The 18,744-nt window shown below is 42.8% G+C and overlaps 1 protein-coding gene across 3 annotated transcripts in view; it reads left to right on the top strand.

Moving 5' to 3' along the window:
* The window catches only part of aff4 (AF4/FMR2 family, member 4), a 60,584-nt gene extending 56,208 nt beyond the window's left edge, over positions 1-4,376 (top strand). For all 3 annotated transcript variants that reach the window (XM_056284607.1, XM_056284606.1, XM_056284608.1), the window contains one exon: positions 184-4,376. In XM_056284607.1, coding sequence (XP_056140582.1) covers positions 184-311 — 128 coding nt within the window. In that variant the 3' untranslated portion in view covers positions 312-4,376. The remainder of the gene's footprint in view (positions 1-183) is intronic.
* Positions 4,377-18,744: the final 14,368 nt, after the last annotated feature.

An 18,744-nucleotide genomic window follows, 5' to 3' on the forward strand; every position in this document is an offset into this window, starting at 1 on the left:
AGTTGGATCAATATAGATACTTTAATAATCATTTTTATTATTTGTTCTTAACAATATATTTTTCAATCCATATTTCAATTACAATTCAGTAACAATACAGTGTGGCATGGTGATCATCTAATGAGCAGGTGAGTCTGACTATACTTTCCTATTGACACTTTCTCTTTGTCTATGTTTTCCTAGAATTCTTTGTGGAGTTGGACAAAGTGATGGGTCCTCTGATCTTCAACACCAGCAGCATGACGGAACTGGTGCGCTACACACGACAGGGCCTCCATTGGCTACGCCTAGACGCTAAGCCTGTTCCCTAGCCAGAGATTTCTTTCAAGAGGCTGCTTCCATTTTCACACACACACACACACTCACTCACTCCTCACTTACCGTCATACACTTACATGCGCTGAAGGACACGCATGCGTGCAGCCAGATGATGTGAATACTCAACACTTGCAAACAAACAAAAAAAGACAATTAAGTACATGCTCATACACACACACACACGTGCACAGACACCGAATCCACCCCAGCACCCATTGTGCTCACTTGTGACAAACTCAAACATATCTCCAACACTGTGTTCATTTTCAACACCAGCTTGCCAAATATACTGAGCAATTTGGAGCATCTTACACCTTTGACAGCATCACATGGGAAGAGGAATAACTGCAGCAGAGAAATGAAAAAGGAGAGTGATTCCATGCTTACATATATATACACCAGTGTTCGCACACATATCTTTGGCTAGCAACAAATGACCATGGTTTAATCAGGCATTAAAGCCATTGGGGGAATCATTTATAAAAACACTAAAAGAAACGGTGTAGTAAAGTTTTATGGCTACAAAAACATAGCTGGTTACTTTGGATTTCAATTTTTTTTTTTTCATTTGTTTTACCAAAGTACCTCCCTTAAACACCAAAGGTGCTTTAATAAGAAGGTTTGTCTATTTTTTGTGCCTTGTTTGTAATCTACAGGAGAACAAATAAGTTCGATCATGTGTACATGCATATGCATTTACAATCCCCCCCCTTTTCTTAATTTTCCTTTTTTGTTATGATTATATTAATTTTATGCATTTGGAATGGCAAATGAAAATCGGCAATAATTATGTTCATGTGGTTGTTTTTTTTTCTGGCTAAAGTCATCCCATTTCCACCACTCAGCAAAGTTTAATGGGTACAACAGATTATCCTAGCCCTGCCTCCATTAAGGCGGTCCGTCTTGTTTATGGATATAAATTCCCTTCAAACAATTCTCTGGTCTATAGAAATTGGAGTTGGAAAAAGAAGAAGTGGAAGAAGTGTCTTGTGTATAGTCCTGTTTGATACCTGTTTGATACTCATGCATTTATAAATGCTTGTCCCAGTAAGTAAACTGGTCGGAACGTTTACTCTTTTGAGCAGTGTGTGTTTAAATCAGTTTTGAAGAAAAAGGAGACATTTATTTCCCAGTTTGATCATTACCTTTGTACTCTCTAAGAGATTTGCTACTGCTCTGAAGCTACATAATATTAGAATTTCCTCATATGAAATGTTATGAAACCCTTGCTCTTTGTTTTCCACTGAGAAATTTCCTGGTGGAAATGTCACTTCCAAACCATGTTATTGTTTCTTTGATCTGTTTCTGGTGTGTGCATCACAAAGCTTGCTCATAGCATATTTTTCTAAGGAACAGCAGGGTTTGTCTATGTATTGAAAGTCTTCTCCATGTGTACATGGGGTTATTTACATGGCAGTTAAAAGAAACCGGCCCTTTGCAATTGCAAAATGGGAAAAAACTAGGCCCAGGACAACGGTAGACATAGCTGGAAGGAAAGATACAGGTAAATATATTCTTTACAGTAGCAGACTTTTGAGTGATGCAGAATAGCAGTGTTGCAAATTATTGAATAAAGTCAAAAATCTATGATTATATATTCCATTAAGTGAAATAGCCGCTATAAATCTTATTTATTTACCTAGCTTTTTTTTTCTGGCAAAATTTTAAATTTTTGAGTACGCCACAAGTCATATAGGCTTAAACAGGGTTAGCAGGAATTATAAGGTGGAAAGTATTTGTATATGTAATTGTTCCTATCAATGAAAGGAAAAAAAGTAGCGCCTAGCGTAGTCACACGTGTATTACAAAAAAAAGACAAAAAAAAGCCAGGAGGTATGTTACCTAGTTAGCTATATTTATATGATACAGCAGGCAGGCTGGACACGGACAGGAATAACAAGTCTGCTAGCTGTCCTGATGTTAATTTGAATTCTTTTTTTCATTGAGGCAAATGTGGACAGCAGTGCTTGTAAACAGAGAATGTAACTTTAATAAGCAGAAGAGTTTATGCTGAAGTTTGGGCCTTTGACTGACGGTTGATGTCATGAAAGACTTCCTTTTTTCCACCCATTTTCAACAGATAACACATGCTGGAAACATCAGAACAAGACCTGGGCCAAAATAGTTTTTGCAACCCCCCCCCCACACACACACACACACATATTTTTTCTTTATCCTCTTTTGGTTGTATTGGTGTACCAAAAAAGGACAAGAGAAAAGTGACGAAGTTGTGACAATCACAGGAAGGTAACTTGAGTTTCTGTGGTTGATGCCCCACCTGATACCTTTGCCGCCAGTATCTGTACTAACCATGATTTGCATCCGCTGTATGTCCCAGGTCTGATATAGTTTTGTTTTTCTTGTTTTGGTCATTGATTCCTTGGCCTGTAAGCAGGGGGCAATACTGTTATTTCCTCTTCTGCTCTTATGCAGAGTGAAAATTGGAGGAACCGTTGATTTAATCTATGCAGGATTTTTACAAAATGGATCAGTGTCTGATAAATCCTTATTTAATCTTTGTTTAGGACTCCTCCTTGGGATTTTTTTTTCCAGTTTCTCTTCTTTTTCCTCATTTTGCCTCAAATAAACCTGTAAGATTCAAGTGTCCAATGCCTTTAGCTTTTGAAATTTGTGTACTGGTTTATTGTATATGTATATAAGGTCTTTTTTATAGCTAAACACAAATGGCTTGAGCCATTTTGTATTTAAAGCTGGAGGCCACTTTTTCAATAGGAATTCCTCAAGGCTCTTGACCGGCAACCCACTTAATGTCTTCATACACTGGTACACTCTGTAAATACACATCCATGGCAAGTGTCCCACACACTATCCTCACAGTCACATGGAAAACAAAAGAACGACAAGTTTAAGCATTAGGGGAATTTTTAACCGTTTGCTACTCACATGTATTTATTTTTCTGGCCCTTTGCTTTTTTTATCTTTCTGCCTTTTTACAAAATGCCAATTTATGAAATAGGAAAATATTAATGGTTTGGAGTTGTTCGCAATGAGATTTCAGTGTAAGTAGTAATTAATATTAATTCTAACTTGAAAGAATCCAGGGTAAGATGGTTTTTTGTTTTTTTGACATTCAGTAGAAAGATGTTAACACTTGCATGTTTCTATTTAAAAGCAAATGTATAATTTGTAAATTGAACATTTCTTTAAGGGTGAATTTCTACTACAGGTTGACATTTTTATTGAAATTTAAAAATGTAAATAGATTTGTAAGATACCACGTGCACATTTTTTTCTTCTGTTTCTCTCTTCTTCCCTCTCTCTCTGTATGTCTGTCTGTCTGTCTTTCTCTCTGTGTGATCTTGCGTTCCAGGCTGTCACAGACTCTTTGGTCTTGTAACACTGTATATCGAATTGTTTTGTCAATTTGTCAATCATTTCTTCACCGTACTTGTGTGCTTTGTCTTCTCTCTCTCTCTCGCTGTCTGTCTATCATGGCCGCCACATTAATCAGTTTGTCTAGATCCAAGTGCTAATATTCGTCCTACCTGTATCTGATACGGAGACGCATAAAATCATACGTGTATGTTGTTCTCAGCTGGATGAATGCTTGAGGCGAAGTGTGTGAAGTCAGTTATGTCAACGACAACACTCAATGACTGTTTTGTTTTTTCCTATGAGAGAGCCGTATTTAATAATTTCCCTTTTGAACATTTGATCCAAGATGTCCTTTAAATGAGAGCTTTTGCTCTAAACTTCCAAACAGCTGTAGTTTACAGTATGTTGGACTATGACTTTAATTTTCCTTTTTTTTTTTTTTTTGAAGTTTTCTCCAAAGGGAGACCAGCAGCATACGCAAAGTACGATAATCTAAATTTGGCAACTTTAAGAGAACGGATGATAGAGATGCTACTATATATTATGGATGCAATATGATTACATAAAGGTACTCGATGAAGTTTGGTCGTCAAACCATGGATTATCATGTAATTTAAAAACATTCTCGTGAAGTGAGTATTAATTGTTACTAATGGGAGTCTGTCCTGAATATTCTTTGTATTTTGAGGTATTAAGAATAAAATATATATGGTTATGTTTAATCATGTTTTTCTGGATTGTTTCATTGGTAACATAATGGTGTCATCCAGTGCAATAGGACAAGAGGAGACAAAGCCATTATTCATACAGAAACCGTATTAAAACGATCCCTATATAATAAGCTGATCGATATAAAAATTATTTCAGTGTAACAGTTTAAGCAGGAGACACTGATAATAGTCGTAGTGTTGCAAAAACTAATTGCTTTTCTTGTTTCTCACCAATCTACTATTTAATGAGATCAATTTCAGACAGAAAAAAAACAAATTTTAGGGAGGAACTATATTTGTTTATAAAGGACTGGCTGCAAGGATGAAGGCATGTCTTTATTATCTTTCAGAAAGTGAGAGCAAACCAGTTCACTTTTCTGAAATGTGGAGCTGACCATCAAAGAAAACATTAGCTCAAAAGTTTTCTGTCTTTTAATTGAAACATGCATTATAACAAAACTGGCACTGTGAAAAACATTCCTCTGATAATGAATAGCTACTACAACAACAACCGTTTCAAAATTAGTTTTAAGGAAATTTAAAAAAAAAAGGAAGTCAAGTCAATAAATTAAAGAGCTTTTTGGGAAACTTTCATTAAGAGAATACAAAGGACAATATAAACAGTATGAGCCGTGTATAGAAAATAACAATCAGGTATTACAAGTGATAGAAAAGTTGCACAAAGTAAACAACAAAAATAAAAAAATAGATTTAAATTAAACTGATCAGATCCCGTACTGATGACGTCGGACGTGCCTCTTGGGGCCTAGTCTGCCATCGTGTGGTCATTAGTGGTAATGACACTCATCCACTGGTCACCTTATCTACTCCCATAGGTAATTGTCAATATAAACGTAATTTGTCGTATCTACTCAAAGTGCACCACTAACATGAATTATAATAAATAAGGCAATGAATTAAAAAAGAACACAAAAGGAAGTTTAATACAACTTCAAGTATTTTGAGCCCCCCACTCTGAATAGACTATTCAGTATTGCTGAACTAATAGATGTAGAACGGCATACCCGTGGCGCCCTTATTTGGGTCACAACAACTTATTGTGTTGAGGTGTGGTTCATGAAAACAAACTCGCTGCAGTCGTTTGTCCACGTTTCATTAGCAGAGATATTGTGCGCTAATCTTTGTGAGCACGCACAAAAAGTATTCCAAGAAGTTTATGTAGCTTTGCATTGCAGAACCTCTTAGAGATGATTAGCTTTCAAGTTACGCTGAACTGCGCTGGGAACAACACCTCATTGTCACGGGAGGCTGTGGATAGACGCTCCGGAGAAATAGCCTTCAGAAATATGTGCAGTTTTTGTATCTCTTTGTTTTATGTACCCCATTATCTGCTCGGGACGGTCTCATTACGCATCCAGTGTACGGGTGGGTGTTTTGTTGCACATCTTTTAAGAAATGTTCACAAAATGCGTACCTCCTTGACAATGTTAAAGGATAATTAGCTCAATTACTAAAAAAATGACACTTATTGGATCTTGTGGACTTTGGCCCTTCGACGTAAAAGTGACCTGGGGCTATAATTGGTTATGTCATTTTAAAAGCCCCGCCTACCGCCGCCGCTTATTGGTCGAGTTCACGGTCTCTATCACCTTTTCATCCGCTTCTCTTGGGCTGAGTTAACCGCCGCGCACAGGAAAAGCTTATTATTATTAGCGCCGTCGCTCTCCACCGATGTGCCCTGTTAACCTGCCGGTCAACATTATGAATATCAGCGGTATTTAGGGAATACAGCCCCAGAATTACGAAGTGCCAAGACCCGAGCGTTGACCAGCGCAGACGGACCGGGGAACCGACAGGTGAGTCAGCGGAAGTTTGTTGGCAGCAGGTGTGTTGAGTATCGCTGCGCTTTCAGTTGAACAGTTTCGGTCACCGGCGGTCTCCATGGCGGCAGGGATATGTGGTTATGAATGATGGCACCGTCCTCAGAAAGTTCACGGAAAAAAGTATCTAGTCTTATCTTTTGTTAGAGACTTCAGTCGACAGCTCATTGACGCGCATGTACGCCTCTGACAGGGACAAATAACAGTCTTATAACAAATTCACTCATTCCAAGTGAATACAAAATAACTTTATTTACCTTTGTTTTCAGCTTCATTTCCAAGGAGGTTGAGGTTATTTTCTGCGTCGAGCTAACGTTAGACGGCACGTCGAGTCTGTTCTGCGGAGAACTCGTAAGGCGTTCTCTGTGTGCTGTAATAGGGCAAGTTTCCATCGGGTGCGTTAACAACGTAGCACCGTCCTTCCATAACCTCCACAGTCTCCTTGCCTCAAATGGAGATCTTCTACTGAATAATTCACGGGAGGGGCCTCGCTGCCCCCACCATGTTTTATATATAGTGGGATTGTTTTAGTGGGAAACTGAACACTGGCGGTGTTGTGTTATAGCTGAAACCGAGGCACTCATGCGGTGCGCAGGTCAGATAACGGGAGCGCTCCGGGGGAGGGGGGGTACAGTTAGTGTCTGTGTACTGGCAGGCTGACTGGTGGACTGGACTGGACCCCCCTAAACACACACACACACACACACACACTCACTTGGCAAGTCTTGCCCTAGACCCTATCCCAAGTGGTTTACATAAAGACCTATACATAGGGGCGAGTGCACACCCACAGATGGGGACACACGTCGAATGATCATGCAAATGTGCATCTGGCTCTCCCTCCAATGCAGGCGTTTCACAGAAGCACACAAATATGATCTGAGAAGAGAGCCATTGATTGTAATGTGTGCCTGAGACACACACACACACACACACCCCTACCTACCTACCTTTTGATCCTCCCTTCTAATGTTGTTGTTCCGCTGGCCGGGTAGTTATGCAGCGTGCTGGACCGCAGGCCTTGCGACTGCTATGGCAAAGCACTGAAGTGCATGCTCATGCGCTCTGCTTTGCAATTATGAGGGTAAGCTTTAGGGAATTTGGTGTGTATGTGTGTGTGTGTGTGTGTGTGTGTGTGTGTGTGTGTGTGTGTGTGTGTGTGTGTGTGTGTGTGTGTGTGTGTTTGTGTTTGTTTTCCTTCTTTAATCTTACTCACGACAGAGGAGGGAGGAGGCAGGTCTCAGGGCAGAGCTAAAACATTAGACAAGGGCCTGGGGCCATGCAGGTAAACTTACGCTAGGTGATGAAACATGATCTTTCTCCCTTTCTTTTTCTCTCTCTCTTTCTAACAGTACAATGTGTGGGCCTACTAACGTTCTGCTGCAGAGTAACATTACTTCGAAATGAACTTAATAGGTTTTGGTTTTTTTATCACTTAAGGTACTGGATGTCACAGATGTGGTTTGGGAGGATGGGTCTCATTTCAAACTGTGAAAATGTACTCCTGGTGTTTGGCGAACTTGTACTTAAATGACCTTTTTTATTATTGAACTACCGCAAGAGTCTCGCTGGTTTAGGTTATTATATTAAGATGGATACAAGGTTATTATATTAAGATGGATACATTGATGGTGAAGTATGCATCAATGGCCAAAAATCATAAAAACCCACCCTTGTTTGTCTGAAAATGGTGGCTGTTGGAACAATTTATTTTGTCTGATTAAATGTGTTTAGGCTAGTTGTGCACTGACCTGCGGGCAGGGGGAATGTGATGACTTAAGAAAATGCATGATTTGAACCCAAAATGAATTTTGCAGCATTACAGTGCACAGAACTGTAAACTGAGTGAAGGGAATAATGCTCAAAATCTCACAACTGTTGAGGTGAGGGAGCTTAACAACAGTAAAGGAAGTATTAACTGGGTGCCATATTGACCTTTTTTGAACCAGTCATTGTTGCCCAGCTTGTCATACCAAGGCGTTTGTTTACTTGTCTTCTGGCAATGGTAGCCATAACGTCGTCATCGGCCCGCCTGGCCCTTTCCCTTTGCTGTTAGTCTTTTACTTGTACTGCTGGTTTACAGGTAGGGGAAAAAACAAAACGTGTTGACGCCTTAAGCTCAAAAGACTCAGGAGAGGTGGATGTTGTAATGAGTGACTCATTGCAGGTGGTTTGGGGGATTTAAGGGGTTTTCTTCAGAGAGGCAGCATGATGGGGTTGACTGAGATTAACCTTGGTAGTATAAAAGGGTTGAGCAAGCTTTGATGATGGTATTGCGTGCATATAACAAGCCGTTGACTTATCTTTACTTCAGTTTTAAAATATTGCAAACTAGTGGGAGAGTGGTTAGTGTTGTGTCACAAGGGGTGCAATGATTACGGGGGATGGGAATTTCACTGAACTCTTTAGTGCTTGTCTGTGTGTGTTAGGAAAGTTTACAAGGAGATGCAGACATTAGGGTGGTCAAAGATCATAGTATACAGGAAGGGTTAAAGGAACAGTTCAACCCAAAGTCAAAAATACATGTTTTTCCTCTTACCTGTAGTGTTATTTACCCACATCTAGATCGTTTTGATGTGAATAGCTGAGTTTTGGAGTTATCAGCTGTAGAGAAATCTGACTTCTCTCGAATACAGTGGAACTGGCTGGCACTCGGCTTGTCCAAAGCTCTAAAAAAGAAATGCATTTGGAAAAAAACTCAACAGCAATGTGTCTTGATGCATGCTGAATAATCCAGGTAAGAAAATCAATCAGTTCATCTGGATATGTTTATTGAGAGAAACGTTTCATCACGCAACTAAGTGACCTCTTCAGTCTCAACTGACTGCAGGTATCCCCACCCTTATAAACAACACAGTAGCATAACGACCGAAACCAGTGATCAGTTTCATATGTAAATATGGGTGTGGCCATTAACTAGAGTTTCAGTGGCCATGTGTACTATTCACTGAGGATTTTGTAATGTTTGCAATTGCAGCATTGTTAGATGGTGACAGATGTACTGCCAGCACAAACAGAGCAATAAAGTGTACGCTGTCAAGTGCCAGGAGGATTGCCGCGACCTGTACATTGGGGAAACCAAACAGATGCTGGCCAAGAGGATGGCACAACACAGGAGTGCGAACATGTTAGGCCAGGACTCCACAGTCTACACCCATCTACAGGCCAGTGGCCACTCTTTCAAGGATGATGATGTACACATCCTCGACAGGGAGGAACGCTGGTTTGAACAGGAAGTCAAAGAGGCCTTCTATGTGAAGAGGGAATGACCATTCCTGAACCCGGAGGGGGGGGGGGGGGCTAAGAGTACATCTGTCACCATCTTACAATGCTGTGATTGCAACCATTCCCAAATCCGCTGTGAATAGTACACATGACCATTGAAACTCTAGTTAAAGGTCACACCCATATTTGCATATGAAATTTGTCATTGGTTTCGGTTGTTATGCCACTGTTGTTTATAAGGGTGGGGATATTTGCAGTCAGTTGAGACTGAAGAGGTCACTTAGATGAGTGATGAAACGTATCTGTCAATAAACATTGTATCCAGATGAACTGCTGATTCAACCTTCTTTGATCAACAGCAATGTCTCTTTCCAGAAATCATGACCCAGTTACTCAAGATACTGCACAGACCTTGTGAGCAGGTTCATGCAGAAACTATTTTCTTAGACCAAACTACACCTACATGAACCTGCTCACAACAAGGTCTGTGGATTATATTGAGTAACCAGGTCATGATTTCTGTAAATAGACTTTGCTGTTTTTCAATTTTATTTATTTATTTTGGCATTTTGAGCAACATAAGCCGAGTACCATCCAGTTCCATTGTATTCGAGAGAAGTCAGACATCTCTACGGCCGATATCTCCAAAACGTGGCAGTGCTCACCAAAAAGATCTAGATGGATGAATAGCGTTACAGGTAAGAGGAAAAACATGTATTTTTGTTTTTGGGGTGAACTGACCCTTTAGCGTGACATGGAGATAAGACTTCAAGGAACATTGTCACCCAAGAGCTTCAGGGACACATGTGATTGTATCATGTTCTGTAACGGTGAAAAGATACTTGAAACATATGGATCGATCATATGGTTAATTGGTTAGAAACTGGTAATATGCTTGGCAAGGAGGTTAACAAATGAAAGGTACTCTCATTAAGGTTCCTGGACAAGGTTGGTGATGTTGCCCGCAATACCTTGGGTGAATTTAACAGATAACATTGATAAGATTGATTAATGCACTTTGAGGAAGCCGATGAGTACGTGATGAAGATATTCATGTGGCATGAGTTACATAACGTCATCGCGGTCAACCACAAACGCTATCTGCTCTGTCAACTGATAAGATGGATGGAATAACTGGAGCACATTGGGACAGGTAAAGGTCTACTGAAGTCCTGGGTGACACAGATGTCTTAGGTTGGTTGTGAACAATATGATTATCGGTATAGATTTGACGATGCATTCATCAAAGTCACAATACTGGAGATCGTTGTTCGACCCCTGAGAAACAGGGAATAAGCTCAAAGAAAAAAAAGAGTTGTTTGAAACTCACTGACACTTAGACTGTTTTGATATGTTAGCCAAACTGTAGTGGTTTTTCCAAATCCCAGAGATCATTTTGAGATGTAAGAGTTGTAAGTGCTTTTACGTCAGCAACTTGGCCACAGATAGAAATCAGCTATGGTTGAAGCTATTGACTTTATCTATTGATTAAGGTCTTTTATGAACTTGTTCTGCCATATGTGGTTGTTAGCCACAACGTCACTTTTTCGTCAAATTTTGTGCTATCTGCTTCATTCTGTGTTTTGCTGCCATGGTGAAGATATAAGAAGTCCAGCCAACACATTAGAAAGTGTCAGTGACTCAGATATTCCTGGACTAACTCAGTTTCTAATACAGTAAAGATGGACAGCAGCGCAGGGATCGCCGGTTCAAATCTCCGTGTTACCTCCGTCTTGGTCGGGTGTCCCTACAGGCACAATTGGCCGTGTCTGCGGGTGAGAAGCTAGATGTGGGTATGTGTCCTGGTCGCTGCACTAGCGCCTCCTCTGGTCAGTTGGGGTGCCTGTTCTGGGGGGAGAAGGGGGAACTGGGGGGAAATAGCTTGATCCTCCCACGTGCTATGTCCCCCTGGTGAAACTCTTCACTGTCAGGTGAAAAGAAGTGGCTGGTGACTACACATGTATCGACTGAGGCATGTGGTAGTCTGCAGTCCTCCCCAGATCGGCAGAGAGGCTGGAGCGGCGACTGGGACGGCTCAGAAAAGTGTGGTTAACTGGCCAAGTACAATTGGGGAGAAAAAAAGGGGGGGTGGAAAGAAGTAAAAAATGACAATTGTTTGCATGTAAATCTTCAGGACTGTAACTTTTAAAGTATATGTTTTGAGTCTGGGTTGTATTTATTTTTCGACTGAAATGAATCAGACAAAATGTTGTGCAATTTGCTTTAATCGAGGCCAAGGAACTGAGGTGCAGGGAATATCTGGTATGTTCTATTGGGATATTCATTAAAATTCCTTAAAGGTTTGACAGGACTGAGGAAAAACACAGATAAAACAGATTAATTGAAAACACACTGCTGTCTGAAAGCCTTCTTGATAACTGTGACGCAAGAGACAGTAAAAAAGGTTTAGTTCCTTCACCTGCAGCGCTGCCCTATCAGGTCATCAGTGATAATATTACTAATGTTATTAAGATAGATCTTATCACTTTGTCCCGTGTTAACACAGCGATAATATAGCTCGCAGTTGTACCCGTCGGCACATATTTGGGTGTTATGGCTTTTATGCAATCAGTTGTTGTTGGATGATCTGACACTTGTCTAAAAGTTAAAAGACCTGCACATGATTTACACTGTAGGTTTCTGCAGTTGCTTGGAAGTGGAGAAGTTGAAGTATTAACCTTCAATGCAATAAAAGCATCAAAAATATTGTGTGTGTGTGTGTGTGTGTGTGTGTGTGTGTGTGTGTGTGTGTGTGTGTGTGTGTGTGTGTGTGTGTGTGTGTGTGTGTGTGTGTGTGTGTGTGTGTGTTTCCACAGAAATCCACACTGGAAAGTATCTCCCCTGGTGAGACTGTGTGGGCTTGCTGAAAGTGTTGCCAAAAACCGGTGCACAGCCAATCACATCCACATAGAGAAACGGTTCCTTATGCAAGACATAAAGTCTGACCTTTCATTTTTTTATGGCAGAAAATTCTCAATAAATGTAAAAAATTTCAAAAGGTCAATCGAGTTTCAAAAAGCACTTCTGAACGTGTTCATTTTGAGTGGCGTTTCTACATTAAAGTGTGAAGGAATGGAGTCCAAGGTTTTGGGAGAGACTAATGAGGAATAAAAAAGGTGACATCATGACAGCACGTCTGTGCTAGCTTTCAGTTAGCTGACTCATTTTTCTATTAAGAAGCTCATCGATTCTCTCAAATATGGCACATCCGGTCTTTTACAAGCAAGTGTGCGTTTTTTTTTTTTCGAGGCGACATGGGGCAGGTTCCAGTCGCAGTGAAGACGCTGGGTACTGTGCGAAAAGCGGCTTATCCCGTTTTAATGTTGTGTCTACTTTCAGCGTCTGTGTTGGAGCCGATGTTGAACACTTGCTCTCCCCGTGCCCATGGCTGACATTCCACACACTGTGGGGGTCTTCCTCAGGGAGATTGCAAAGCCGCCCTTGGTTGTCTCAGGAAGAGCGGCAGTAGTGGTCAAAATAGTTTCTGTTTCGGAAACGTGCAAAATAGCAGATTTGCTTGCAGTACACACACGAGCTCACTTGCACACTTAAGAAACTGCATGCAAACGCAAGCAAGCAGGTGTTATCCCTATTTATGCCTGTAGCTATACACAGTCTCTACTCTCTCACTACACACACACACACACACACACACACACACACACACACACACACACACACACTATCCTGATCGATAGTGTGTGTGTTTGTATGACCCAGCATCCCGGGTCCTTTTGCAGAGGGCAGAATGTGTGGGGGGGGGGCGTCTGAATTGTTTCCGGGGTTGGCCATTGGTCAGTGTTGGTGAGTTACTGTCACATTCTTCTCCTTTTGTCAGGGGAACAGAAGAACTCCTCAGGTCCCTTAAAGCAGATGGACATGAGAACAAATAGTTGTCGTGTTATCTTTGGCTAATATGAGACCTGGGTGGAGAGAGGTGTGTGTGTGTGTGTGTGTGTGTGTGTGTGTGTGTGTGTGTGTGTGTCTCTGTCTCACTGGCTATTCTGGTATCTGTCAGGACCACACCCATGGTATTGTATGACCTTATAGGACTGTCAACATGATATACCAGGGTTATGTGTCGTGGCTGTGTGTGTGTGTGTGCTTGTGTGTTTTTGTGTGGGCATGCATATCCAAGTTGATGTTTCAATAAGTAGAAGTTGTCGCTTGGATGGAATTTTCCTCCCCTGTATCTTCATCATGCTTTTGTTTAATCTACTGGAACGAGTTTGTGCACCTTCACCAACACCCAAACAAAAGCAAAATTTAAAAAAAATCGTGGAAGCAGGGTTTCAGCTGTTGATGTTGATAGTGTCTTTTGGTCAAGGTGCTCTATGAGCTTGGGCTGGCATCTGCTTGTTAATGACAGCAACTTCGCCTCTTCTTCAAACTCACTGCTACCTGCTTGATTATTCCACATTTTGGCGATGGTGCATTTGGCTGCTACGGTGAAGACTTAAAACGCTGTGCCACATCGTATTTTATGGGAAAGTTCTACAAGATTGTAACCACTTTTCAATCGGCAACTAAAAAGGCATTCATGATTTGGATATTGGCTGCTCAGCTATTTTCTTAATTAGGCCAGTAATATAAAGTGTCCAGATGTTGATACCAGACGTTATTATTTTTACGCCTCAGCACAAACTTCAGAGACGACCTCTCGGTGTGTGAGGAGGTTAGAGAGAGAGAGACCTCAGGGGGTGTAAGCGTGTGTTTAGTATCCCCGTTATACACAATGTGTGTAATGGGGATACTAAATAATGTGTGTATTATACACATACACTGGCAGCAGGGCTGCTGGAGGGCGGTCTAAGGTTTCATAGGACCTGATGAAAAGGTGTGGGTGAGGGCTTGTCACTGAGATTTGGGCTGGCCAGGGATGTGGTAATATGGTTGTCTTATTAGCTCATAAAAGAGGCATTTACAAGTCGTCTGGACCTAAACGCAGAGGTGTGTGCGTGCACGCGGTGTACTCCGTGTGAGTGGGTATCATCGTGGTACTTGGGTCCCAAGTGGCTAATATCATGAAATCGTTGGAATAGGATCTACCTTGCAGTGTTTTTTTTTAAGTTCTTGTTGAGGGTTACTGTGGATGTTGCGAGAAAACGACGGACAACTTCTCTCTTTGACTACACCAAAGCGTGAGCCATTTTTTTTGCTGTAGTAACAAAAAAAAACCAAAACATAATGGTGCTGCCCACCACAACAAAACACTGAAAACCAAATTACCCGTAATGTTGCCACATTAACATAGCTACACACTGAGCTCTTAAAGTGAGCGAGTCAACACAAAAAGTCACATAACATAACTGTACATGTTGACCATCACAACGAACGGCCGGCTATGGTGAATTATGTCCATTAAGTGTCCACTACACATGTCCCCCCAGAATTCACCATAACAGGAAGAGCTAATTTGTCAGGGGCCGGATAGCCTGGCCAGAACGGCTCTGCCGCACTGGAGCAAGGACCAGGGTGTCCACTGGAGGAGTTTTAGGGGGCCTGTGACAATGTGGGGGCCGGGCTAGTCCAACAGGATGGCCTAAGTCCAGATGAGCTGGCTTGAGGTTGTCCACAGAAATGTGCTTCAGCTTAATGCCAATGTTCACTGCGAAGTGTTTGTCCTTGGTCTCCAGGATGCAGAACGGGCCATCATAGGGGAGACTGAAGGGTCCACGGTGAGCATTGCAGTGGATGAACACATACTCCACTGCCTTCAGGCTGGCCAGAATGTGAGACTGCGGGAGACCATGCTGCGATGAGGAGACAGGTGCGAAGACTCTGGTGCTGTCCAGAAGCACGAACCGCTGTTGAGTCAAAGACAAAGGGGGCGTGGCACTGGGGATGAAATCCCCCAGGACCCACAGCAGTTGGCCCTAAACCAATTCAGCGGACGAGGACTGGAGGTCCATCTTTGGGTGCGGTCCTGAGACTTGGCATGACCCAGGGAAGCCTGTCGGCCCAACGATTGTCCCTGAAGCTGGCCTGAAGAGCAGCTTTCTTGAAGCGATGGAACTGCTCGCATAACCCGTTAGCCTGCGGGTCGTATGCAGTGGAGCTTCACCCCCAGGATTTCTACGACTGTGTTCTTGAGCTTGGACATGAACTTGTGGGCCTGTGTCAGATGAGGCGCCGAACCGGGCTACCAAAGTTCTGATGAATGTTCGAGCTACCTTGGTGGATGTCATTGATGACAGCTGGATGGCCTCTGGCCATCGAGTGACCCTGTCTACCAAGATCAGGAGGTATGTGAAACTGCGGGAGGGAGGAAGGGGGCACACCAGGTCCCCGTTAACCTGGTCGAAACTCCTTTTGGGTACCGAGAAGTGCGCCGGGGGGGGCTTTGGTGTGGCAGTGCACCTTTAGAGTGCTGGCAATCCACATAGGTGTCAGCCCAGTCTATCGGGTCCAGCTAGCATGTCCACTCTAGATGCAGGAAGGACACTCCATTGTGCACCTGTGTTACACAGAAATGGCTGCCCGGAGATGGCATTGTGGATGAACAGCATCCTGTTTGCTCAGCCGATGCAAATAGCCACTACTGAGCACCGGCCTCAGAGTTTCCCACATGCTAACGCTGCATGGAGGGCTACAGCAATTGGCTTTAGATCCAAACCACGCATGGTAGAAACACAGGTCGGTGGACTGCTGCCGCAGCTTCTATTGAGTTGCTGTTGCTGCAGTGGCGACAACGACTGTGTCCCCCGACAGTTATGAGTTGACTCAGGCCAGGTCCAGCGCGACCGTGCAGCATTGCTGACTGGCAGAGAAAAACTTGTTGGCTTCCTTGGCCAGAGCACGGCAGCACTTTGTGGATGTGTGAGCCAAATCCACATGTTACTGCATTGGCAGCTGTTGCATGAACAATTCGGTGAAGAGGAAACATGGCTTGTGGTTTCCCAGAAGAGCTAGCATGCTGTCCGTCAGTTCAGAAAGATTGGAGTCACCAGGCCGCACAGAGAGAGGAGCTGACGAGCGTCTTCGGCTTCAGTGAGGTCTAAAGACTCAAGCAAGTATGCCTTCAGCGTCTCATATTTGCCTTGCTCTGGAGGATCCTCGAGGACACTCATGACCCTGGCCGCTGCTGAGTGCCTCGACAACATAATAATACATTGTGGCATCAGCGATGAGCTCCCTGAGCACGAACTATGCTTCAGTCTGAGCAAACCAGGCCATGGCTCGCATTTCCCAGAATTCCGGTAGCTTGATGAAACTGCATCCGTCAACATGTTCATGAAGAGAGCTTATCTGGAAACGTCCAGCAGAAAGCAGGGTCACCAGTGTGGAAGTTGCAAGAAAATTGAGACAAACAACTTCTCTCTTTGACTACACCACTGCATGTCATTTATTGCTGGACTAACAACCCACAAAATACAATGGCGCTGCCCACCACAACAAAACCATGGCTACACTTACTCTTAAAGTGAGAAAGTCAAGACAAAAAGTCACATAACTGCACATGTTGAACATTACAATGAATGACAGGCTATGGTGAATTAATGTCCATATACCATTAAGTATCCACTACATATACTATGTTAGTAAGGAGTTTTGAGTGTGATGGTCTAAATATTAGAATTTGTTGTGAAAATGAGCCCTAGGTATCCTCATTAGACTCTTTGGCTCCAGAGTAAATCATGATTCTACACCTTGTGTGATTTTTTTTTTAATCCTGTAGCAATAATCTACTCGGGGAATATTCTGGATTTTTCTCTTCAAATGCTATGTTTTGTGTGTGTGTGTGTGTGTGTGTGTGTGTGTGTGTGTGTGTGTGGGCCCTGTGATGGCCTGGTGGCCTGTCTAGGGTGTCTCCACACCTACCGCCCAGTGATTGCTGGGATAGGCGCAGCACCCCCGCGACCCTGAGAGCAGTATAAGTGGTTTGGATAATGGATGGATGATTACAGTATTTGTTTTCTTTAACTTGTAAGGCACTTTCTAAGCCCTGCTTCAAAAAGCTATTTAGTTAGTTAAATTATTTATTATATTAAAAAAAGTAATCTACCTCTGCATAAAATGCATATCAGTCAAATCAGTAAAAAAAAAAAAAACCTCACTCATGGTTATTTAAGAAGTTAACTAAACGCAATTGCTTTATTTTGAAAACTTTCTCTTTCTTACATAACATTTAATTGAGGGAAAAAAATCAAGAATGGGATGTATTTATACATGTCAGTGGTGGGGAAAAGTATGGCAATACTTTGCTTTCTCTTCTCCCCCATAATGTTAATAATGATCAGTGATGAATAGCTGTGTTCTGTTCGACAGATCCAGATCTCTGTAGAGATCCCCAAGACCACGGCTTACCTCGGTCAGTACTGCATCAGATTACCACTGTCCGGGGTGTCCGGGTAGCGTAGCGGTCTATTCTGTTGCCTACCAACATGGGGATCGGCAGTTCGAATCCCTATGTTACCTCCACCTTGGTCAGGCGTCCCTACAGACACAATTGGCTGTGTCTGCGGGTGGGAAGCCGGATGTGGGTATGTGTCCTGGTCGCTGCACTAACACCTGTTCGTGGCGGGGGGGGGGGGACTGGGGGGAATAGCGTGATCCTCCCACATGCTATGTCCCCCCTGGTGAAACGCTTCACTGTCAGGTGAAAAGAAGCGGCTGGCGACTCCACATGTATCGGAAGAGGCATGTGGTAGCCTGCAGCCCTCCCCAGATCGGTAGAGGGGTTGGAGCAGTGACCGGGAAGGCTCAGAAAATAGGGTAATTGACCAAGTAGAATTGGGGGGAAAGGGGGGGGGTTACCATTGTCTATTCTTTTTTCTGATGGTACGAAGTCCTGCGGTTAATACAGGGTGTTCTGCTGAAGTTTATTCTCTGTGTGCGATTTGTTTCAGGGCCCTACTTCCTGTACCAACCAACCAACCCCCCCAGTCCTCCACCTTCCTCGAGCCTGCCTGGGGTTAAAATGCATCCCTTGTTGTTGACTCCCCAAAATGTTTCTTGGTGGCAAACTTGGCCCCATGGCATTCACTTTACTACGAATGGCTCGTCTCCTGATCATGGTGATTATCGCTGTCAGGCTATACTGTGTGAATTTCAAAAGCAAGACCATTACAGGTCGCCACCCAAATAGTATGTCTCGTCGTTACACAATGACTTGTGGAGGGAGATGATATAGTAGCTGCTGCGAGGTTGTCAGAGCCTCCCCATGCTGCCTGAGGTGTAGGTGGGACTGCAATTATCAAGACAAAAATCAGGTCTTTCTACAGAGCAGGTAAACTTTCTTCTTCATTGACTTCATTGAAGTCAGACAAGCTAAAACATAGTTAATGTACCCCCCCCCCCAATAGTCCAAATGA

The sequence above is a fragment of the Lampris incognitus genome, chromosome 8, assembly GCF_029633865.1.
Source record: "Lampris incognitus isolate fLamInc1 chromosome 8, fLamInc1.hap2, whole genome shotgun sequence".
NCBI classification, from domain to species: Eukaryota; Metazoa; Chordata; class Actinopteri; order Lampriformes; family Lampridae; genus Lampris; species Lampris incognitus.